The sequence below is a fragment of the Microcaecilia unicolor genome, chromosome 13 (assembly GCF_901765095.1).
Source record: "Microcaecilia unicolor chromosome 13, aMicUni1.1, whole genome shotgun sequence".
NCBI lineage: Eukaryota > Metazoa > Chordata > Amphibia > Gymnophiona > Siphonopidae > Microcaecilia > Microcaecilia unicolor.
Window position 1 is genome coordinate 92,644,855 of NC_044043.1, and position 24,209 is coordinate 92,669,063.

Consider the following 24,209-nt stretch of genomic DNA (forward strand, 5'->3'; position numbering starts at 1 on the left):
AAACATGCTTTCTGAAAAAGATAAAGTTTCCAATGCGATACAAAATTTGGGATATGAAAGAACAAGCTGAACACGGGACGGGAGAGCATTCCAAAGGGTAGGTGAAGTGCAGTAAAATGAACAATGCATGTTAGCTTCTTAATATAATAGTTCTGGGGGAGGGAATTTGCAAATGGGAATCTTTTAAGAGAACAAAGCTGCAGGGCCTTAAACGTAAGAACTACTATTTGACCTGGAAAGTTGTGTTTTTGGCGGTGGTCACTTTAGGTTGCAGATTCAGTGAGTTTCAGGCCCGAGTAGCTGATCCACCTTATAATTTCATCATAAGAGTTCTCCACCCCCCACCCCACGTTTCTTCCTAAGGTAGTGTTGGAGTTCCATCTTAGTTGTTCTGCCAACAATTTTTCCCAAAACCACATGCCCATCCTAGGGAGAGTGTACTGCATCCACTCGATCAGTGTTTCCCAAGTCCAGTCCTAGAGTACCCCTTGCCTGTCAGGTTTTCAGAATATGCACAATGAATATGCATGGAGAGATCTGCATATAATGGAGGCAGTGTATGCAAATCAAGTTCATGCCTATTCATTGTGGATATCCTGAAAGCCTGACTAGCAAGGGGTACTCCAGGACTAGACTTAGGAAACACTGCCCTATGGCTTTCGATCTGGAGCAGACTAAAGCCACAGCAGACATTCACTCACTGCTTTGTTTCTTTTGACCCAAACCAGATGGGGGGTAGTTCCCTGAGGACAGTAGCCCAAGTATTCTTGCTTACCCTCCCCACCATCACTTGGAATTGTATTCTTTAGCAATTTCATGTAACTGAGGGGCTTGTGCTTGCATGTGGGACAGGAAGGCACCAGCACACGGCTGGGGGGACACTGCTGGAAAATTGTACATTAATCTCACTAGTACACACTAGGCTCTGTAAGATATTACCCTGCTGTGAGAATACAGCAAAATCCCTTAGAGAGAAACTTCACTGGCTCCCGATAAGAGCGTATCAAATTCAAAATCTGCTCTTACCCACAAGATCGTATACGGGGAAGCTCCAGCTTATATGTTCAGCCTGATAGACCTCCCTTCAAGGAATTCCAAACAACCTTCTTGGACCTATCTCACTCTCCACTATCCTAACTGCAGGAATCTGAGATACAGATTGCTCTTCTCCTCCTCCTTTTGCTTTGTGAGTCCTCGTTACTGGAATGCTCTACCCTCTACATTAAAGGCGACTGCTGGCCACAAACTGTTCAAGAAGTCCCTTATCCTACTCTTCTGATATTTAACTTCCAGCCGGCCCTCCTTTGTAACTCCCATTGTTTGCTCCACCTAGATGTTCTGACCTTGAATTTGTATGATGTTCTTTTAGTAAATGTTGTTAGCCCCATACAGCCCGCCATGGTGGGAATCTGTGGGATATAAATGATCTAAATCAATAAAATGCGTGGCCTGCTGTCCTTGGAGAACACCCACAGGTCGAATAAGTTTGTTTAATCATCTCTCCACAGTGAAATTAAGTAGTGCATCTTAGCTAACTGAAAAGGATTTTTTTTTAATGCATTGATAACAGACCCATTTTCCTTCCCCCCCCCCCCCCCCCCCCACTAAAATTCCTAGGCCAAGTGTGGAGATGCAGTGATCATCGGCATGTCAAGCATGGAGCACCTCTTGCAGAACCTGGATGCCGCTGAGGAGGGGCCTCTACTCGCCGCTGTGGTGGATGCCTTTGATAAAGCCTGGTATCTTACAGCAGCCGACTGCCCCAATTACTTTCGCTAAGCAACCATACTAGATGTCACAACGAATGGCAATTACTAAGTATATGATCTAATGCCCAGCTGTTTATTTCAAGAGAACTTGGACAAAGAAAAAAAAAAACCTTTTTTTTCAAGTTTGGAATGATGTATTCATGGATTAGGACCTGCACTATGCCAAAGGCAAAAGTAAAGTATTTTTTAATGATGATGGATCTTTTTTTCAGAGCCACTTATATACTAAATAACAGCTTGTAGAGCAAGCAGCCTATTTTTAGGGAATTCATGCACTCTCAGCCTCTAGTTTTAGGGGTTTATTTTGCATAATAAAAAGTTTTCTAATTTTACATCTTGTCTATTTTTTGGGTGGGCAGGCAAGGGATGATCCTTAATATCAATTCTCCACCTGATATGTCCCCTCATTTTAGCCTGTACCACCACCACCACCTACTGCCAGTGTAGATGCAGGCTAAATCTGGGCACATACCAAGGATAGTTGATTTGCCTTTTTAAGACAGGCTCTGCCTGGGATGTTTTCCGTTATACTGCAGTCTGTGCTTAAGCCCATGTCATCATCTTCCACTCAGAATAGGACCAAAGGATCTACAACAGTGGAGCCAGTGAGCAAGCTGCTATTACTATAACCACCCTCACCTAGCTTGGTTGCTGGTCTCCCACTGTGCTGCTGCAGACACTAGTCAGCCCTGTAACTGTGCAATTACTGGATTTTCTTCCTGCTGACATTAGTGCACACAATGCAAAACTAATCAAGTGCCATGGTTAAAGTTAGTATGTTTTTTTTTTTTAATTAAAAAGAGGAAGGCCAGTTGTAGGGAAGTGCTGAGTCCTAGTGAGGTAGAAAACCTGGCTCTGGGTTTCTGTGCTGGAGAAGCTGCAAAGGCAAGAGTCACAAGGTCTGGCATCTGTCTTTGCTGAATAGTGACAGGAAAGCCAACCTGACTATGCACATAACCCACATTCCTGAAACAGCTAGTGGCAGGGGCTCCTGGATAGGGCTGTCATTGCAGTGCATGGCTGAAGGAAAAGACTATAAACCCTTGTGTTTGGTGAATGAATATTCATGGTCCAGAATGAAGTTAAGTCTGACTGATCTAGAAGGCCAGAGCAGCAGCACAGAACTGCCATACCTCATCTTCTCTTCCACCCAAACAGTGGCAATAATCCCTATCTTTTGTCCCTTAGCCTATAGCTAAAATAGCCTTATCTAATTTCATTTTTCAGGAGTAGCTTATAAACCCACTGCTGGATACAGCATTGTGACCAGGACTGGGGCTAGCAGTTTCCATTTACAGCAGAAAACACAGGGCCAAGCTAAACAAAATTTGGAAGGTGGTTACAGCTGTTAGGAGGGGTGCAGCTTTTGCCACTTAACACCCATACAAATTTCCAACCTGAAACATTCAGCTTCAGTAATCTACAGTCGCAGCAGGAACGGAATCTTTCAGCACACCTGTATCTCACTCTCTCCCGCACCGCCTTGTTGTCTAACCAACCACAGACAGCATGAAGACTTTTTTCTTAAATAAATATTTAATCCTGACTCAAGCCGCTGCCACTCCCCTCAGTGCAGCTACCAAGGAAGGCATCACAGCTGGATTGTAATAGAATTATGAAAATACTCTGAGCAGCTCAGCATTTCCTTCCAGCTAGAAAGGTAGATTGAAAAGAAGTCATCTGCTACTTATACATCCTGTTCAGTCCGAGTCCCTTTTGGTAAAGTTTGAGCTAATCTTCCTCATCATCATCTTCTTCCTCCTCCTCCTGCAACTCATCTTTTGTTTGTTGGACCAGCTGCTTAAATTCTGTTGTTTCCGAATTCCACATCGACTTTAGCGTAACAGTAAACTCTGCCATCTCAAAGCCAAACAATTTCTACAAGGAAAACATTATCCATGTTAAAAAGGCTTAGCATGTTGTTGTCATTCATTAACTTTTCAATTATAAAAATGATATATACTGAGTTATAAAATAGTAACAATAAATGACAGAAAAAGACCTGAACAGTCCCATCCAGTCTGCCCAACAGTCACGCTCATCATCATGATTACACCAACAATGAATGTGATATAAAATACTTGATCATTGTCTCTCTCTGACATTGCTGGAACATAGACCATAGAATTCTACCTGGCCTTGTCCTTATCCACCTACTGAAGTTGCTGTCGAAGCCCATTCCAGCCTATCCAAATCCGCCTTGTCAATTGCAGAAGACGGACCATAAAAGATGGTCCTCGCGTTCCAAATTACTGGAGTTTCCATCAATGTCCTCTTTAGCTCATCCTAAACCGGACTGTCATATAAGGGAACCAGACCGTATAAGCCTGCCCAGCACCGGCCTTAAGTCTTCATAGCCAGAGTCGCCATCTAAAGCGCCAGTGTTGAATACTGTGTACCCTACTACCCTCCACCCATAACCACCACGTACTGCTTTTCTCCTACTACCAGATCAGGCAGTGGACATATTGTACAGCATTCTATACTTATTCTTTCAGCCCTCTCTCCCAGACCTCTGCCTATCAGGCTATAGGGTAGGTCTCAACAGAGACAGGACAAAAATACGACACACTACATTCCAGCCCATAATTACATTTGAATGCAGGAAACATGATCCAAAGACAGATCCATACGATACAGCTCTATGACCAACCCCTTAAATCACATCTACCTAGGCTATAAGGTCAGCTATGTTGAATTTTCTGCTCTTGAGCACCAGCCAAGCTAATACCCTATCTTCTGTCGTGTGTTACTCACCAGGATGCGTGCTTGCTCAGGGGTGAGTACATTCCCCTCTTTACACACTTCAAAATCTGAAAGCAGTGTTACGATTCCTGAAAAGACAAAGCCAGACCTAGAACACTTTCTTTGGAACAAAGGCTCCTGTATTCTCACCAGTTAATCCTCGAGCATTTTAGAAGTCTCAAATCGCTCCTGTTCTAGAAACACAGTTTTTTTCAGTTCTTGCTGAAATGTGTAGAACTTAAACACATAACTCTTATGCAGGTATCAGGACATGCAATGTATTAATAGCATTGTGAGGTCCTAGTGAGAAATCATGTGCAAGGAAACTGGACAGATTACATTATTTATTTGTGACATTTATATCCCACATTATCCCAAGTAACTTTGAGTTCAATGTGGCTTAAAATAAACAGTATAGAATACATAAAGTAATTTGATGTAAGAATCCAATTTTACAATACAGTATCAAACGCACTGGGATAGCTACGGATGTTTAACATTTAGAAAATCTATTATGAATGAGAAATTGTACATGAAGCAAAGAGAAGGTTAATGGTAAATAGAGTAATAACCAATTCAGGTAATAATTCATTGTTTGAGATATGGTTGTTCTTTGTGAGGGTTTGTCTGAATAGGAACAATTTGAGGATTTTGCGGAATCTAGTATATTCCTGTGTATTTCTTATTTTGGGTGGGAAGGAGTTTCACCATTTGGTTCCCAGGTTAAGTGAAGCCTGCAGAGTGGACAGTTTTGTAGATCATCTTTTTTGCAATTTGGGAGGTGGAGTCTGAGATATTATCTTGCCTCATATTTAGTGTTTCTTTGAGGTAAGTTTATTAATGGCATTTAGGATTTGAAAGATAAAGGTACATAAGGGGGAGGGACTCGGGACACCCGAGTATACCCCTGAGGCTGAAAGCTAATAAAGCTGAAAGTTCTAACAAGCCTCCAAAGAATTCCTGTGGCACAGAGAAAAAGCAGACAAAAGCCAAAATAGAACAGAAAAGGCTCGCTAGAGTCAGAGTTTTTTCTCAGTCTCCAACCTGCTGGAAGGTGAGCATAACCCATCAGTCCAATCCTGGGCCGGTCCGGAGGGATGCTAAGGAAAGGTACATAATTTGAAGGTGATTCTCGCTTTGATGGGGAGCCAGTGTAATATGATTAATAAAGGGGAGGCACTTTCAAAACGAGAGATTTTGTATATAAACCTGGCTGCAGTGTTTACATTACAGAACAGATTGACCTTATTAACCTCCTCCCTGCCAGGGCAGAGCTAAAGATTTTTTGCCTGTTCTGGTACAGTTAAGTTCATAATACAGTTTTAAAGGAATTCAGACTTATGGGAGTCCTAATTTTTGTTTTGCTGTCATTGAAGGACAGTCCAGTCTAACATTCTCTGCCTGTGTGCTTCCTCACCTTTCTTCAGCGACGTTGGCAGTCCGAGCTGCCGTAACTGGGGCTCCATGGAGTGTGGGAACTGTTCCAATGGCCCTGCATCCAGAGCCACTGTGAATGTTGCTTTGTTTCCAGCCCGCGCATAATCTATTTCTTTAAACTGACCAAACCAGCTGCAACAGGAAAAAAACATTAGCGTTCATAATATGACAAAAAAAAAAAAAACCAGAAGATACTGCAGGGATGATTTTTTTTTTAATCTGCTGGATCACACTTATGAGAAAGCCGGGTAGATCTGTCCTGCATTGCAGACTGAGAAGTTGGGGCTCTTTCATTCAGAAAATCACTCAATACCAGCTCTCCTTCATGGCTCACACAGACCACAATGGAAACAGGAGAGTTAAGGAAAGTAGGATTGATGGCCTTTGCCCTAGTGGAAATGTGGGAAAGAGTTGGATCTGGAAGAAGATAATAATTCACAGCACTTTTGACCACCACAGAACTTATGTTTCACACCTGCTGGAGAGTGCTTATTGGATAAATTTCTCTTGTTTTTATAATATACTAGTAAAAAAGGCCCGTTTCTGCCTGAAATGAAACGGGCGCTAGCGGGCACGGGACTCCCTTCCCCTCCCCTTACGCTACTATCGCTGGTGGTGTAGAGGTACCTGTTCGCTCGGGGCAGGAAAGAAAGAGCCCCCTGTTTCCTGCCCGTAGCGCTGCTGATAGCTGCCCTGCTACATCCTGTGCGAGTCTGGCTCCCGGCGTTTCAAAATGGCCGCCGAGAGTTGAAGTCTCGCGAGGCTGCTTCAACTCTTGGCGGCCATTTTGAAACGCCGAGAGCCGGACTCACACAGGATGCAGCAGGGCAGCTAGCAACAGCGCTCCGGGCAGGAAAGGTGAAATTAGGCCTTACCTGCTAATTTTCTTTCCTCGAGACCCTCCAGACCGGTCAAGACGCGTGGGTTATGCTCGCCTACCAGCAGAGGGAGACTGAGAACACTAACTTCAACTATGTACATATAACCTGTGCCCATCCCACAAAAGCCAGTATACACTTAGCAAAGCAGAGAAAACCCCCTGCAACCTGAACTCTTGAATGTAGAAAAACCCCTGTACCTGGAAAACCAATAGACAACACCAACAGTGTGCTCAGACAGACGGAACGTCAAGCGCCCCGCTCTGTCAAGTATTATGGACGAAGAAAAACTCTCCGACCCAATGAAAGATAAAAGGAATAGTCATAGCAGAACACGGCTCAAATACTTCTGATACGAACAATATCTCTGAAATCCATAGGGCGGGCTCTTGACCGGTCTGGAGGGTCTCGAGGAAAGAAAATTAGCAGGTAAGGCCTAATTTCACCTTCCTCATCGACCCTCCAGACCGGTCAAGACGCGTGGGAAGTACCAAAGCAGTAGAAACTTAAGGGTGGGACCCTCGAAACGCAGAAGACAGCACAGCCGCTCCAAAACCTGCATCCTCTTTTGCCTGAACATCAATCCTATAATGCTTAACAAAGGAATGAATGGACGACCATGCCGCTGCTTTACAAATATCCTGCGGAGGAACAAAACTACTCTCCGCCCAGGAAGCGGCAACCCCCCGAGTTGAATGCGCCTTAAGCAACGGGGGCACCGAACGCCGCCTCAACAAATACGCTGAGGCAATAGCCTCCTTCAACCACCTAGCCAGAGTCCCCTTGGAGGCCGCAGCTCCTCTCTTAGGACCTCCAAACAAAACGAACAACCTATCCGAATCCCGGAAATCTCGCGTTCTGCTCAAATAGGACCGCAAGGCGCGCCGAACATCCAACTTAGCCAACCGACGCTGAGAGGCATCCCCCGAACGATCCCCCAACACCGGTAACGAAATCACTTGATTCACATGGAACGCTGAAACCACCTTAGGAACAAAGGAAGGAACCGTCCTCAAAGTCACTTTCTCTTTCGCAAAGGACAGAAAAGGCTCCCTACAAGACAAGGCTTGCAACTCTGATACTCTCCGAGCGGAAGCAATGGCCACCAGAAAAACTGTTTTCAAGGTAAGATCCTTACATGTGATGGACGCCAATGGTTCAAACGGAGGACCCACCAGAGTCTCCAAGACCAAATTCAAATCCCAAGGCGGAACCATTGGACGACGGGGCGGCCGAATCAACTTCACTGCCCTCAGGAACCGCCCTACATCCGGAGAAGCTGCTAAGGAGACTCCTCCAACCTTACCTCTGAAACAAGACAAAGCCGCAACCTGCACCTTCAGGGAAGAAAGGGAGAGCCCCCTGTCCAAACCATCCTGCAAAAACTCCAAAATCTCCATCACCGAAGCCCGCAAAGGGACAACATTCCGTTCAAGACACCAACTCTCAAAGATGCGCCACACCCGCACATAAGCCAACGACGTGGACTTCTTACGCGATCGCAACATTGTATCAATGACTCTGGCCGAGAAACCCTTCTTTCTCAATCTGTGCCTTTCAAGAGCCAAGCCGTAAGCAAGAATGGAGAGGGGTCGGCCATCTCGATCGGTCCCTGCACCAGTCTCACCTGAGACCCCAGGGGAAAAGGACCCTGCACTAACAACCGCATCAGATCTCCGTACCATGGCCGACGAGGCCAATTGGGCGCTATCAGAATCACTAAGCCGGGATGACGACCGATCCGCTGTACCACGCGGCCCACCAGCGGCCACGGCGGAAACACATAGAGCAACTGCTGAGTCGGCCACGGCAGAACCAACGCGTCGAGACCCTCGGCTCGAGCATCTCTTCGACGACTGAAGTACCGCGGGACCTGCGCATTGTCGGCCGATGCCATGAGATCCAACACCGGCCGACCCCACTGCAACACTATCCGTTCGAACACTGAGGGATGGAGGGCCCACTCTCCGGGATCCAACATGTGCCTGCTCAGATAATCCGCGTCCACATTGTCCACTCCTGCTACGTGGCCTGCCGAAAGAGCCTGAAGATGGGCCTCTGCCCACCCCAACAACTCCGCCGCCTCTACAGCTAATCCCGGGCTCTTCGTCCCCCCCTGCCGATTCACATAAGCGACGGCCGTGGCATTGTCGGAAAGAACTCTGACCGCCTTGCCCTCTAGCAGACTCTGGAAAGACCGAAGAGCCAACCGAATTGCTCGAGTCTCCAGGCGGTTGATGGACCACGCCACCTCTACCGACGTCCATCGCCCTTGGGCCACCTGCCCTAGACAATGCGCCCCCCAGCCTAACAGACTCGCATCCGTGGTCAGTACCACCCAATTCGGCACCTCTAGCGGCATACCCTTCGCTAGATTCGGAGTGTGAAGCCACCAGCGGAGGCTGCGTCGAACCCTCTCCGGCAGCGCTAACCGCTCCTCCAACTCCTGGGATTGAGGGGACCAACGAGTCAACAACGAACTCTGCAACTGTCTCATGTGGGCCCTGGCCCAAGGGACTACCTCTATAGACGCAGCCATCAGACCTAACACCTGAAGATATTCCCGCGCCGCCGGCGCCCTCTGAGCTCGGAGCTGATGTATCTGAATCTGCAGTTTGGAAATGCGAGGAGCCGTCAAAAACACCCGGCCTCGCTCCGTGTCGAACCGAACTCCCAGATATTCCAGCGACTGTGACGGAACTAGGTGACTCTTGGCCAGATTGACAACCCAACCCAGCGACTGCAAAAAGGTCACCACCCGGGCGGTAGCCTCCTCGCTCTCCGCCTGCGTTTTGGCTCGAATTAACCAGTCGTCGAGATACGGATGCACCAAAATGCCCTGCAACCGTAAAGCCGCTGCCACGACCACCATCACCTTGGAGAAAGTGCGAGGAGCTGTAGCCAGGCCGAACGGGAGCGCACAAAACTGAAAGTGACTCCCTAACACCACAAAACGAAGAAAGCGCTGGTGCGCCTCTAGAATGGGGATGTGTAAATAAGCTTCTGTCAAATCCAATGAAGTCAGAAATTCCCCTTCCTGAACCGCTACAATGACCGAGCGCAACGTTTCCATCCGAAAGGAAGGAATCTTTAGAGCCGCATTGACCCTCTTGAGGTCTAAAATGGGCCGAAAAGAATCCTCTTTCTTTGGCACCACGAAGTAAATGGAGTAACAACCGGTACCTCGTTCTTCTGGCGGAACCGGCACCACAGCACCTAAATCTACCAGACGTGACAGAGTGTCTCGCACTGCCCTTGCCTTGCGCCTTGAATGACAGGGAGAGACGAGAAAGAAATCGGACAGAGGACCGTCGAACTCCAGCGCGTACCCGTCTCGCACTATCTGCAGCACCCACTGGTCCGACGTGATTTGGGCCCACCTCTGGTAAAACAAGCGTAAGCGAGCCCCTACACGAACCAGAGGCTGGACCCCCAAACCATCATTGCGACCCACGGGACGTACTGGCCGCTCCAGAAAAGGCAGCTCGCCCCCCCCGGCGGCCCCCACGAAAGGGCTGGGTTCTCTGAAAATAACGACCCCGGAACCCCCCCGAGGGCCTACCCGGCCGATACCGTCTAGCTTCCTGAAAACGGCCTCGCACCGCCGCGCCCCTAGACGCCTTAGGCCGAAGCTCTGGAAGCCGCGGGATCTTAGTGTCACCAAGACCCCTAACCAACTTATCCAATTCGTCTCCAAAAAGCAAAGCGCCCTTAAAGGGAAGCGAACACAACTTTGCCTTGGACGCGGCATCTGCCAGCCAGCCCCGCAACCACAGGGCCCTTCGAGCCGCCACTGCAAGGGTCATGTTCTTCGCCGATGCACGCAACAAATCATATAGCGCATCTGCCAAGAATGACGAGCCCATCTCCAACTTTGCCAAATCCTGCACTAAGGCAGCTCTATCAACCTGCGGAGCATCTAGCAGCCGCTCAGCCCAGCGGAAACATGCTCGAGCCACCAGACCTCCACAAACTGAAGCCTGCAAAGCCAGCGCCGATAAATCAAAACTGCGCTTCAGAAATGTCTCCAATTTCCTGTCCTGAGGGTCCCGCAAGGCAGCCCCTCCATCTACAGGAATTGCAGTAGCCTTGGTCACCGCCGTCACTACGGCATCCACAGTTGGAGGCTTTAAAGAGTCTCTATCTTCCTGCGGAAGGGGATAGAGCTTAGCCATGGCCCGTGCCACCTTACAAGGTGCCTCCGGCGAGAGCCATTCCTGCGTTACCATCTCTCTAAGATCCGCATTCATAGGAAAGGTCCGAGATACCCTGCGGATCCCCTTAACCAACGGGTCCTGCTTTTCAGAGGGAGCCGGATCTACTGCCGGGTCAAACTTGAGCATAGTAGACACCTGCTCAATAAGATCCGCCAATTCCTCCCTGTGAAAAATGCGGACCACCGACGGATCCTCCCCGGGCACTGTCTCTCTATCTGGTCCGGACAAGGACCCCTCCTCCTCCTCCAGGGGACTAAAGTCGCCCTCTGACTCTGGAGGAGAAAAACAGTCCAGGTCTTCAGCCCACTCAACACGTGGCCTCTTAGCGCTCAAGCCCGCCCCCGGACTAAGGGGCTCCGTGCGCGATGGTCCCGCCTGCCAGGCTTGAAATAAGGACCAAACAAATTCAGGAGGGAAACCCATCCTTCCCGAAACGTCCCCTCCCGAAGCACCAGCCACCGGGCTGCCCTGAGGGCCGCTGACTAAATCCGGGATTCTCGGGCCCGAATCCAAAATGGCGGCGGTTCCCGCCAAAACCGGGACCGCCGCTGAACCGCTAGCCGAAGCCCCTGCAACCTCCTGCAAGGCTGGCGCGGGAAGTTCCGCCGCTAACACCGGCGGAGCGGAGGCCTGAGTCTTCGGTTCCCCGCAAAAGCGGCAGGAACCGCCAATCGCGTCGACCCCCCCGACGAGCGCAAAAACGACAGCGAAGCGGCTTCGAGGACATCTTCGCGCCAAAAACCTCCCAAAGGTAAAGGAACTGGGAACTCACCCAAAGAAGCCACTCACAGCTCAACTTGCACGGCTGCCCAGCTCCGGCACTCCGGAGTGCAGCTGCACAGCTCTCCACAGCGTCTGGGTCTTTTTTTTTTTTTTTTTTTTTTTTAAACTTTATTGCAGCACCATTTGAGCCCTGCTGCTATTAAATCCCTGGCACTCAAGGCTGCAATATAAAACTGCAGCCGAGGCACAAAGCTGCCCAAACTGGAGAGCTAGCTCGGGGGAGGGACCCGGCCACCCGGGTGTGACACCCCAGGGGGGACAATGGCAGGCCCCAGCGGCACCGCCAATCCCCAGCACACAGAGTAGTCCAGGCACAGGGAAGTTCCTCAGGAATGATCAATAGACCAGGCTAAAACTCTCAACTGATCCCTGACTCCTACCAGACCGGACAAGCTGCACAGGCTGCCTGTCTACCCTCTGCTGAGACTGAGAAAATACTGGCTTTTGTGGGATGGGCACAGGTTATATGTACATAGTTGAAGTTAGTGTTCTCAGTCTCCCTCTGCTGGTAGGCGAGCATAACCCACGCGTCTTGACCGGTCTGGAGGGTCGATGAGGAAGCGGGGGCTCTTTCTTTCCTGCCCCGAGCGAACAGGTACCTCTACACCACCAGGGATAGTAGCGTAAGGGGAGGGGAGGTGACGGAGGGGAGGTGAGGGGATGGGGGGGAACAGGGGGCGAGGCGGTAGCGTGAACGGGGTGGGGCGATGGGCACGTCCTCGGCGGCTTGCTTTTGTTAGGCTGTGTGCAGCGATTTGTTGGAAGGGGAGGAGACTCCTCCCCGTTCGTTCATTTACGTCGTTGTGTACTTGTGATGCGAGGGCGGGGCATGGAGACATGGTGAGTGTTCTGGCTTCACCACCATGAACTTACGAACCGGTGTCTGAGTGGCTGCAGTGACGTCAGTGTCTTCAGAACGTTGAGGGTGCGTTTTATTAAAATGGATATGCACTTATATGAATAATCTATTAAAATATTTTTTTAAAAGTCATTGAAGTTATTATGTTTTCAAATTTTTGGAAATCATAGTTTTTTCTGAGTGGTGATTGTATGAGTTTCAGTCGATGTAGTGCTTTTAGCGTGAGGGCCGACAATGTTTTTTTTTTTCTCCACCATGACGTTTTTGTGTCAATAAAAATGTTTCTCCACTCAGAGTAGGGAACACACGCAGGTGCACTTATTGCATGAATTGACCTGGTACCGAGTGATTTTCTGCTATTTTGACAGCTCATCCCTATAGTAGGTTTTGTAATCGTTCTTTCATTCAATTCATATTACATTGCATTACACTCTGTCTTATATTCCACAAAACCTCTACAGTTCCATGCAGATCACAAAAAGAAGAAAACTGGGAATTTACAAAAACAAAATCACACTCAAACCGTAAATCATTCCACATATTTCTGAAACAAAATAGCTTTCTTGCTTACGAAACAACAAATAATCTGTTAAGGAACAAACAGATAAGGGAAGATGAAAACTGTGTTAAGTACTTGACCAACTTTGCTGATGAAAATAAAGAAACCTTCCTCCCCAATAACTGTCTGCCTAGTATAGGAAAAAATCCTACCAAATGAGGAGTATGTCCTTATAAAGACCAAAAAAACCATTGTACAGTTTAAGATGAGATCTTGCTATAACTGGCAACCAATATAATTCGTAAAAATATGACGTTAGATTCATCCATTCTTAGAGAAAAGATCACCCTGATTGCCAGATTTTGGACCATTTGTAACTTTTTCAGTACTGAATTAGTGCAGCCCATATACACAATCCTATATAATAAAACGCAACGCCAACGTTCCGAAGCCAAGAAAGTGAAGCCTTCAAGTCTTGAAGCATTCCTGCAATGTTCCGGAACTACGGCTTCAGAACGTTGGAGGTGTGTTTTACTGTATAGGATGTGCTCGGTGCTTTTCTGTAGCACATGGGGGGAATTTAATATATGCTGATTAAAGTGGAGGAGTGGCTAGAGGGGGGGGCAGGGGAGATAGGACAATCGCTGTGTGGCTGGAGGGGGGGGCAGGGGAGAGGAGATTCGCTGTGTGGCTGGAGGAGGTCAAGGGAAAAAGGAGAATCGCTGTGTGGCTGGAGGGGGGGGCAGGGAACAGAGGAGACTCACTGGTTGGCTGGAGGGGGAGCAGGGGAGAAAGGAGAATTGCTGGGTGGCTGGAGGGGGGACAGAGGAGACACACTTGCACCCAGCAGTCTCACTCTCTCTGTCTCTCTGTCGCACACACCACACACTCGCATATTCACTCTCTCTCTCACACACAGTCACTCACACATACACACTCCGAGGAAAACCTTGCTAGTGCCCATTTCATTTGTGTCAGAAACGGGCCTGTTTTACTAGTATTATAATAATCCATCTTGGAGAGCAACAATAATTGCACTATAATATTTATGAATGGACCTTAACTTTTTCAGTAACAAAGTTTTTTTTTTTTTTAAATGATCTTCCATTCCATCACTACAATCGAGTCCAGTAACTGCACACTTACTCGTTCACTTCTTCCTTTGTGCGATTGGTAAAAAGTAGACCAACTTCTCCTCTCAAACACTTGCTGAGCTAGAAGAAGTAAAAGGAGGGATTTAATGGGATAGAAAGTCATGTTTATACCTGTACTGGGAAATGGGGTGCTGGTATTAATATCTCACAAGTGAAATGGGATGAAAATGTTTTAATGTAAGATGAAGCCTACAAATATTTTTGAAAGGCAAGATCCAGATTTTAAATCCAGATACTATATTACCGTGGACAATTCACTTGAAGTCCTTGTACCTTGGCTTACTCCATTATAAACGTGTAATTTAACTGCAGGATAAAAGCTTTCCCTGCTCCTTTAGGCTTTCTGCTGAATCAGAGCCAACCTCTGTGGGGCCAGAGTGCTGTGACCAGCAGTGGCAGTACTGGTGGTTTTTACATCGCCGGCAGTGACAGTCCTCCACTGAAGGCCATACATCTAGCCTCCTTCTGGAACCCTGCAGTCATTGCTCCTACATTCAGTGACTGGGGTCACTCCCAACCTGTGAATACTGACTACAGCTGAAATGGCCTAATGTAGGAATCAAACAGAGCCATCAACACAGCAGTGCCACCTAGTCATCGGGCTGACCAGAGTGTAATATGTTGCTTAAAATGCAGAGTGCTATATCTGCACAGCTGTAATGAAGCTTCAAGCACAGGTCTAGGAGCAAGAGAACCTTAACCTTCTGGGTCTTTACAGGCCCTGTCTCCAAATAATTTCCTCTAGATAGGACAATAGTTACATACCTATAATGGGTGTTCTCCGTGAATAGTTGGGATATTTCAGCCACACAAGTGGTTTGTCACTGCATGATGGAGCCGACGGGAGAAATGAGATCAATGACGGCCTGATCATCATGGACTCTTGGGCAAATTCATTCCAATTGAAACTGAACACTGAAAAAACACACTGCCTCATCCTCTCATCACAACACAAGTACAAACCTGCAACTATAAGCACCCCATGACTCACACTCCCTACTTCAGATAGCTTAAAAATACTCGGCATCACACTCGATCGCAACCTTACACTCGAGAACCAAGTAAATACTGTAATAAAGAAAATGTTCTATGCAATGTGGAAACTCAAAACGAATAAAACCTTTCTTCCCAAGGGAAACTTTTCGAAATCTAATACAATCAATGTTCCTAAGCCATGCAGATTACTGTAACGGAATCTACGCGGGATGCAAAGTACAACTCACAAAAAAAACTCCAGACCGCCCAAAATACAGCAGCCAGATTCATATATGGTAAAACATGATTCGAAAGTGCTAAATCCCTACATGAAAAGTTGCATTGGCTCCCAATCAAAGAATGGATCATCTTCAAAATCTGCATTTTGTTACACAAAATTATCTACGGCGTAGTACCAGGATACATGATAGACCTAATAGATCTACCAACCAGAAACAGAATCAGATCATCGCGATCATACCTAAACCTACAATATCCAAATTGTAAAGGACTAAAATACAAAACAATTTACGCATCCAGCTTCTCCTGCATAAGCGCACATCTATGGAACGGACTCCCAAATGCTATGAGAACAATCCGTGACCACTTAAACTTCAGGAAATCACTCAAAACTCACCTCTTCAAAAAGCCTATCCCACTGATCCAACATAAATCCCAGCACCCAGCATAACTAACGATCATATTGGACAATTTATAATCTTCACTTCCTTCGACCCCTTGATGCCTGATCCACACCTACCTCATCTAACCACAATATAACTTTGTATCTGCTATCAACCGAATTGGCAAATGCCTCTACGGTACTATGTAAGCCACACTGAGCCTGCAAATAGGTGGGAAAATGTGGGGTACAGATGAAACAAATAAATATATTATGGTTTACTATGTCGAATTGGAGGAGAAGGATGTTTTTGCCTATTGCTATTTCCTGCTTGAATTTGGCTAGGAGAGTGAGTAGTACTGTTTCAGTGCTGTGGCGGGGGTGAAATCCTGACTGTGATTTGTGTAATATTGAGAATTTGTTTATATAATCTGTACATTGTTTGGCTACCATGCTTTCCATCAATTTGACTGACAATGGGATGGATGCTACTGGACAGTAGTTAGTGATTTCATTTGTTTTTTTTCTTGGTGTCTTTTGGTATCTGGGTGAGTAGGATATTGCCATTTTCCTTGGGGAAGAGACCTTGCTGAATCAAGTAATTTAGGTGGGATGTGAGCTCTGCTATGAAGCGGTCAAGGGCGGATTTCATTAGGTAGCTGGGACAGGTATCTAGTTTACAGTGAGTGTTCGTAGAACCTGCTAATTGCTTGGGTAACTGTTTCGATGGTGAGGAGGGCAAAGTTTGACCAGGTTCGGTCAGCCGGGTATTCTCCAAATGTTGGGTCCAACTCGTTAAGGAAGTTTTCGATGTCAGTATTGTCCTGAGGTAGCGTGTTGCGTAGGTTTACAATTTTTTCATTGAAAATACTTAGCAAGTTTATCTGCAGATGGGATGTCTGTATTCGTTGTAGTGACCAGGTTGGTGTCTAGTAGTTTGTTCACGAGTTGGTATAATTAGATTTGAATACTGGTACAGTGGCAGGAAATTCTGTAAAGTCTCTTCTACAGACTTCCATGCTTAGAATTTTGTCCCGTCGGCTCCATCCCATGGTGATGAAACCACTTGTGTGGCTGAAATAACCCTTATCCACGGAGAAACACCCACAATGCAATCAATCATATTAGACAGTTCAGTGAAAAGCTCACATTCCAGCAGGGAACTTACCTTGTGCAAATTATCCTTGTATTCATCAGCAGGACTTTTCCCCAGTGCCACCATCATTACTTTGTTTTTGCCAAAGAAAATTCTTGAATTGCAGGGAAAGAAAAATAGGTTTTAACTCATTTTTAGTGTGGTTCAGAATATCTGAAGTTTGCTATTAAATGTCAATATAGACATCTGTCTGTCCTCAAAAGGTTTAAAACATTAGCAATTTGGCTGCTCAATAAACTCACCTAAGTTTAAAATGGCTTTTCTTATAGTCAGCTTTATGGTCTTTACCAGGGATGAAATCTCTTGGGAAATTTGGTTCCCCTCCAAAGTATAGTTATGCCTTTGCCAATAACTGATGTTCTTTGGGTCCACTACATCTCTCTATATAAAAAGCAACACCAACGTTCTATGAAGCCTCCAGCCGGAAGTGTGAAGGGGGCGAGATATCCGGTTTCCCTATGAGTGTCTGCCTCGCCCTCTCTGTAACAGTCAGTGAAGGAAAACAGCAAAGCACGAAATCAAATCGCTGGCTCTGTAACAGTGAAGGACTCAGAGGGGGGAGGGGAGAGAGGCCAGAGGGCACGGACACACACACTCCCACATGCACACAGAAGAAAACATTGCTAGCCCCCGTTTCATTTGCATCAGAAACGGGGCTTTTTTACTAGTATGCTAATGAAGCAGGTTGCCTATAAGTATTTTGTTTTAGAAAGCTGTCTCTATGGCTGGGTCCCTGGATCTCTAGTTGCTATTGTCCACTGCTTGTAATCCTGGGTTCCTTGGGTGAGTTTCTGGACTGGTCGGACAATATTTATGAGGCAAGTGTTAACCACTATCATGTGCGCAAATGCCATTAAACCCATGTGAACCCTGCAAAAAATGGATGAAAATCAGCTGAACACATTGCCCCTCAAGGTATTAAAGCCTTCTTCTGAAGTTGCTCCTGGGCTAGCTACCATCTTATAAAACATCCACCTTTAGAGACAGAAAAAACCAGGCAAGTTTAATCACCTCTCTGCATTGGTCCTCCAACTGTACCACCTTTATTTGCTGCCGTCTCCCTGTGCTTTCCTTGTGTTTACTTGGCTTTTCTTTTACCTTTGCTTTAAATTTAAACTTTCCTGCCAAGCCTTTCCAGTTAAGAAGTCCCCCCAAGTAAAAATTCTTGACTAGCCTAGAAGGCATCCTCCAGAATGGGAGGAGGGAAACTCGATGCCACAGGAGTGCAGGCAAACAGCCCCTAAGGCATATAGGCCCTGCTCAGTGGTGAAGACACACTGACTAACCAGGATGCATGCCATCCAATAGGACAGAATTCAATTTTGTACTCTATCTCCACCTGCTGGTAGATGGTCTTAACCCACAAGTTCCTGGATTTATCTGCTGTGACTAAAGGAAAGAAAATTATCAGGTAAGACAATTTTTCCTTCACAGTTATGGTGTGGTAATGTCCCAAGTTACCACCTAGTACCTGCATGACTTCTGCATTAACCATTGAGGGTTTTCCCAGCATCTACCCAGTCAGTTAACAATGAAAACAGATTGAATGCACACCCATTCCCCACTCCATTCCATGCTAAGCAGTTAATGTAGGAATTAGCACATGCTAAGTGTCAAACTGTCCTGTAACTGTTAGTAGTGACATACACTAATTCCGATTTAACACACTTTAGTAGATTTCCGCTAGGTACTTGTGATCTGGATTGGCCCGGTTGGAAACAGGATACTGAGGTAGATGGATTACTGGTCTGACTCAGCATGGCTATTCTTATGTTCTTTGTAAAAGGGCCCCTAGTTACCCTGAGAAATCAATTATCAGCAGATAGTATATATAAGAGAAACATCAAAGCAGGCTATAAGAATCCACCATCTGGGTTTGTGCATATAGGATGAAAAAGCTATCAAAGACTTTAACACACTAGGAACAGCAACCACGTTTCTGCTCAATGAGCAAAAGACCGAGTATCCTTATCAAACATTCTTATCTGTGGTTCTGTCAGTCATGTCATGAATAGGTATCATACTGCACTCACCTGCTGTGCTTCCAGGCATTTCTGACCTCTTTCAGTTTGTTGTTCCTCATGTTTTCGATGGACAACACAAACAGGTATTTGTAAGTGTCTACACATTTCCGCAACTGCAGGGGAGGAATTAAAAAACAAAACAAAAAAAAAAACACAAAAAACCCATAAAACTGTGCTCTGCTTCGTTGGGGGGGGGAGGGGGGGGGAGATTCTTACCCCTACCATAACAAGGAACCTTTAAATTTAATTAAACATGTATAATCTGTAAAACGCTCCAATTATGGAGCTCTAGGTGGCTAATACAGTCAAACCAAATACAGGTTTTACAGTACAAAATGCAATAAAAGACTATAAGGAGAGAGAAAAATCAGAATACAAACATTATGTCTAGCCTCAACCCAGTCCCTAAAAACCCAACCTGGAAAAGAAGGTACTATATATTACTAGTTCAGAGCCTAGCTGACAAAAATTCAAATAAGGTGAAATTTGGTCTTGCCTGCTGATTTCCATTCCTTGATTCCTGCTGGACCAATCCAAACCACTGAGTTGTGTTCCCCTACCAATAGAGGCAGAGAAGCTGAACTCTTCTAATGATACACGGCACAAGGAGTGCTGCAGCCTGAAACCAGCCAGTAGGCTTATGCCAAAAAGCCAGAATAAACACAACTATATACAAGTCCCAAAAAGAAAACCCCGAAGAGCTACTGCCAGCATGCCTACCTATGATGTACCACAAAAATGAGGCACTACTCAGAGGCGATGGTAGAGAGTAATGTGGCCCCACCTCAAATTAAATCCTATAGTACTCCTAATCTTCCCAGGCAGGCCCTGGACTGGTCTGGCAGGAATTGAGGAAAGGAAATTAGCAGAGAAGACCAAGTTTCACCTTCCTTTTCATCCCACTAGAGAAGTTCAGACCAATGAAATGCACCAAAGCTCTATCCCTCAGGGCAGGAGGAAGACAAGGCCCCATCTACTATGGCTCTGCCAAAGGCCCTGCCTGGTCTGGTAGAAACACCAATCCTATAGTGCTTCACAAAAGGGGTACACAGCAACCAAGTCACTGCTTTGTGGATTTCTTCTGGGCTGATCGACCTGGTCTTCACCCTAGAAGTTCCTCGAGATCTTGTAGAATGGGCCTGTAGACCCTCTGGAACCATTGTTACTGAGAATTAAGGCTGCACATTTAGCGTGTTTTAATAATGCAATTAACACGTTAAATGTTTAACTTGCATTAAAAAATTTAAACACATCATTTCTCTCCCACCCACAACCATCCAGCATTACTCTGTCTCCTCTCTCCCCTGTATCCAGCTTTGCCCCATCTGTCTCCATTTTCTCCCCTTGCCACTGGCTCACTCATTTGAGTATGGTAGGGATCATGAACACCAAGAAACCCATGCATCTTAGGTGCCATCACCTCTCAAGTGCCACACTGTAAGACAAAAAGGGTCTTTCATCAGTACAGTAGACCCTGCAACAAAAGACCTGGACTCCTTGGAAGTGGAACTGGGTCACCCACTAACAAGTGAACAAGATTTGCATACCACAGGTGACAAGGCCAATCCAGAAGCACCAGGATCACCAAAAAGGTATGACTGGCCACCTTTTGAAGAATCCAACCCATAAGAATTCCTTATATGTTTTAAAAAATTGCTTCATTATGTAAACCACTGTGACTTGTAACATTAAGTGCATAGCAAGTTTTAATAAACAAACATTTCAAATAGCTCAGGTCTTTTTAGTTGCCTCCACCTGCTGGTAGATGGACACAACCCACCAGTCTATGGATTGATCTGCTTGATGAAATGGAAGTAGCCTAGAGGTTAGAACAGTGGCTGTAACCACGGAAGACAGGGTTGAAATCCTGCTTCTCCTAATGACTTTGGCTTTACTTGAAGGCACTGATACTTCCAAATATTTCTGTAGTGGTGCTGACAAATATAAGATGCTGTATTCTTAGGTTTTAGAATTATTAACGCAAATGCAACACATTTATGTATAAAATTTCTAGCTTTTAGCAACATTTCAATATACAAGATAAATGACAAAACTTGTTCTTACCTCTTCTATTAAATTCTGTTTCACTTCTAAGCCTTTCTTTGTGGTTTTAGTTAAAGTCACTGGAAAAGTAAGAAACAAATTTCAGTTAGTCAGAGGTTCCAATCAAGAGACAATTTACAGTCACCCCTAAAAATATATATTCTGCAGCTGTCCGAGTACTGTAGGGGTGACCAAAACAAAGGAGAAACCTGGATCCTGAGAAAGTTCTTTATTAGTAAGTTGGAGCAGACAAATTCAGAGAAACAGGTTCAATTGGACTCAACATCTGATGCAGGTGGTCGCATTTCATATCCCTGTATCATTATAAATTAATAAAAAATGTCAAGAAGAAAAAGCAATGTATAAAGTCAGCATGGGTGCAGGATTTTAGTCAAAGGCACTCAACAGATCAGGCACACAAAAGCACTTAAGTAGACAGTGGAATAACATGAAGAATATTGATTAGAAAGGCCATCAAAAGGAACATGCCTAACCCCGCAATACATCAATATAAATGTTCATGTTGGACATAACCTAACCTACTCTTCCCCTTGACCCCCAATATCTCTATCAAATCTGATCATGCCTGTCTTAACCTCGCTTTGTATCTGTTCTTGCCGGTATTGGCGACAGGCACTACTGCACTATGTAAGCCACATTGGGCCTGCAAATAAGTGGGAAAATGTGGGACACAAATGCAACAAATAAACAAACAAACAAACAAACAAGAAGTAGATAGAACCTATGAGGCCAGAAGAGTAGGGGATAAATAGCACTCAGGAAGTAAGTAGAAAGGAAGCAATTTAGCAAAAGGCCAACGGTAAGGACACAAGAAAGAAGTTCTCACCGACCTTATTCAACTTAATGATGATACCCTTGGCCAAACTACTATCAAACCAAAACCTCAATCCATACATATATGCAGACGACGTAACGATCTACATCCCATTTAAACATGATTTAAAGGAAATTTCCAATGATATCAACCAAAGTCTACATATCATGCATTCATGGGCGGATGCATTTCAGCTGAAACTCAATGCAGAAAAAACCCAATGCCTAATACTTACCTCTCAACTTAACACGAACAAATTCACCACCATTAACACACCAAAACTGAATCTTCCAATTTCGGACACCCTAAAAATTCTTGGAGTTACCATTGATAGACACCTAACACTTGAAAACCACACGAAAAACACAACCAAGAAGACATTCCACTCAATGTGGAAATTAAAAAGAGTAAGACCTTTCTTCCCAAGGGCTGTCTTCCGTAACCTGGTACAATCAATGGTACTCGGTCATCTAGATTACTGCAACGCACTGTACACTGGCTGCAAAGAGCAAATAATCAAGAAACTTCAGACAGCCTAGAACACTGCAGCTAGACTCATATTCGGTAAAACAAAATATGAACGTGCTAAACCCCTAAGAGAAAAACTACACTGGCTCCCACTTAAAGAACGCATCACGTTCAAAATATGTACCCTAGTTCACAAAATCATTCACAGACTTACCACCCAGGAATGCTAAAAAATCATCCCGCACATTCCTCAACCTTCACTTCCCTAACTGTAAAGGTCTAAAATACAAACTAACACATGGAGTGGAGGAGTGGCCTAGTGGTTAGGGTGGTGGACTTTGGTCCTGGGGAACTGAGGAACTGAGTTGGATTCCCACTTCAGGCACAGGCAGCTCCTTGTGACTCTGGGCAAGTCACTTAACCCTCCATTGCCCATGTAAGCCGCATTGAGCCTGCCATGAGTGGGAAAGCGCAGGGTACAAATGTAACAAAAATAAAATAGATACTATTGGAGATTCTACATGGAATGTTGCTACTATTGGAGATTCTACATGGAATGTTACTACTATTGGAGATTCTACACGGAATGCTGCTATTCCACTAGCAACATTCCATGTAGAAGGCTGCGCAGGCTTCTGTTTCTGTGAGTCTGACGTCCTGCACATACATGCAGGACGTCAGACTCACAGAAGCAGAAGCCTGCGCGGCCACATTGCTGATCTGCAAGGGCCGACTTCTACATGGAATGTTGGAACATTCCATGTAGAATCTCAAATAGTAGCAACAGTGGCCTAGTGGTTAGGGTGGTGGACTTTGGTCCTGGGGAACTGGGTTCGATTCCCACTTCAGGCACAGGCAAGCTCCTTGTGACTCTGGGCAAGTCACTTAACCCTCCATTGCCCCAGGTACAAATAAGTACCTGTAAGCGGCATTGAGCCTGCCATGAGTGGGAAAGCGCGGAGTACAAATAAAAAAAACAAACCTTCTCATACCTGAGCCCACAATTCCGGAACGCGCTGCCGCGCAACTTAAAAAAAGATCTATGAACTAACTTCTGCAAACTACCACAAAGATCAACAAATGCGAACTCCTCCACATATATCCAGTATTGTCTTACAATATTTGCTTGTTATACCTAATATCATGCTTTTTCATCATCTTGTTACCCAAGAGCCCTCCATAATACTAATTGTCTATCTTATTATATAGTTCCACTATTCATGATGTATTGTAAGCCACGTTGAGCCTGCAAAGAGGTGGGAAAATGTGGGATGCAAATGCAATCAATAAATAAATATTAGGAGGGGGGTGGGGAAGAGGCAGAGAAGGAAAGGCTAAAAGGCAGAACAGTAGAAGGAAAATATAATGACAACAGAGAAAGGGGAACATCTATTCTTTCCCACTCACCCTTCTTGTCTCGCTTAGACTTGGGCATGGTGACCACGTTAACCCAGCCACCAGGAAAAGAGGACCCTCGCCATCGCCGCTAAGAATTATGGGCCGGCCCGACAGACAGTCTGCAAAATTGCCCGAATGAATCCGAACCGCCTCCCGGCAACAGCCAGCCCCAGAGTAGCTTAAAAATCAAATATTCCACATTAAAACATTGCAAACAGACTATGTGTGAAAAAAATAAGGCCGAAGCTATCGCTTTCTAGAGCGAGGTTCTCTTCTCAGGAAATCTCATCTACCCCAACTTGACATTTCGTCCTTTAGATTGTAAGCTCTTCGGAGCAGGGACCGTC

The 24,209-nt window shown here is 45.7% G+C and overlaps 2 protein-coding genes across 3 annotated transcripts in view; one reads left to right on the forward strand and one right to left on the reverse strand.

The window, feature by feature from the left end:
• Window positions 1–2,101, forward strand: part of AKR7A2 (aldo-keto reductase family 7 member A2) — a 29,990-nt gene extending 27,889 nt beyond the window's left edge. For both annotated transcript variants that reach the window (XM_030222421.1, XM_030222422.1), the window contains one exon: window positions 1,618–2,101. In XM_030222421.1, coding sequence (XP_030078281.1) covers window positions 1,618–1,779 — 162 coding nt within the window. In that variant the 3' untranslated portion in view covers window positions 1,780–2,101. The remainder of the gene's footprint in view (window positions 1–1,617) is intronic.
• A 1,187-nt stretch (window positions 2,102–3,288) lies between these two features.
• Window positions 3,289–23,975, reverse strand: MRTO4 (MRT4 homolog, ribosome maturation factor). The gene is made up of 8 exons (XM_030222423.1): window positions 23,872–23,975; window positions 21,183–21,241; window positions 19,128–19,231; window positions 17,107–17,188; window positions 14,334–14,401; window positions 5,932–6,083; window positions 4,527–4,603; window positions 3,289–3,647 (listed from the first exon to the last, which is right to left on the reverse strand). Exons 1-8 carry the CDS (start codon window positions 23,897–23,899, stop codon window positions 3,501–3,503), a joined length of 717 nt encoding a protein of 238 aa, XP_030078283.1. The 5' UTR covers window positions 23,900–23,975; the 3' UTR covers window positions 3,289–3,500.
• Window positions 23,976–24,209: the final 234 nt, after the last annotated feature.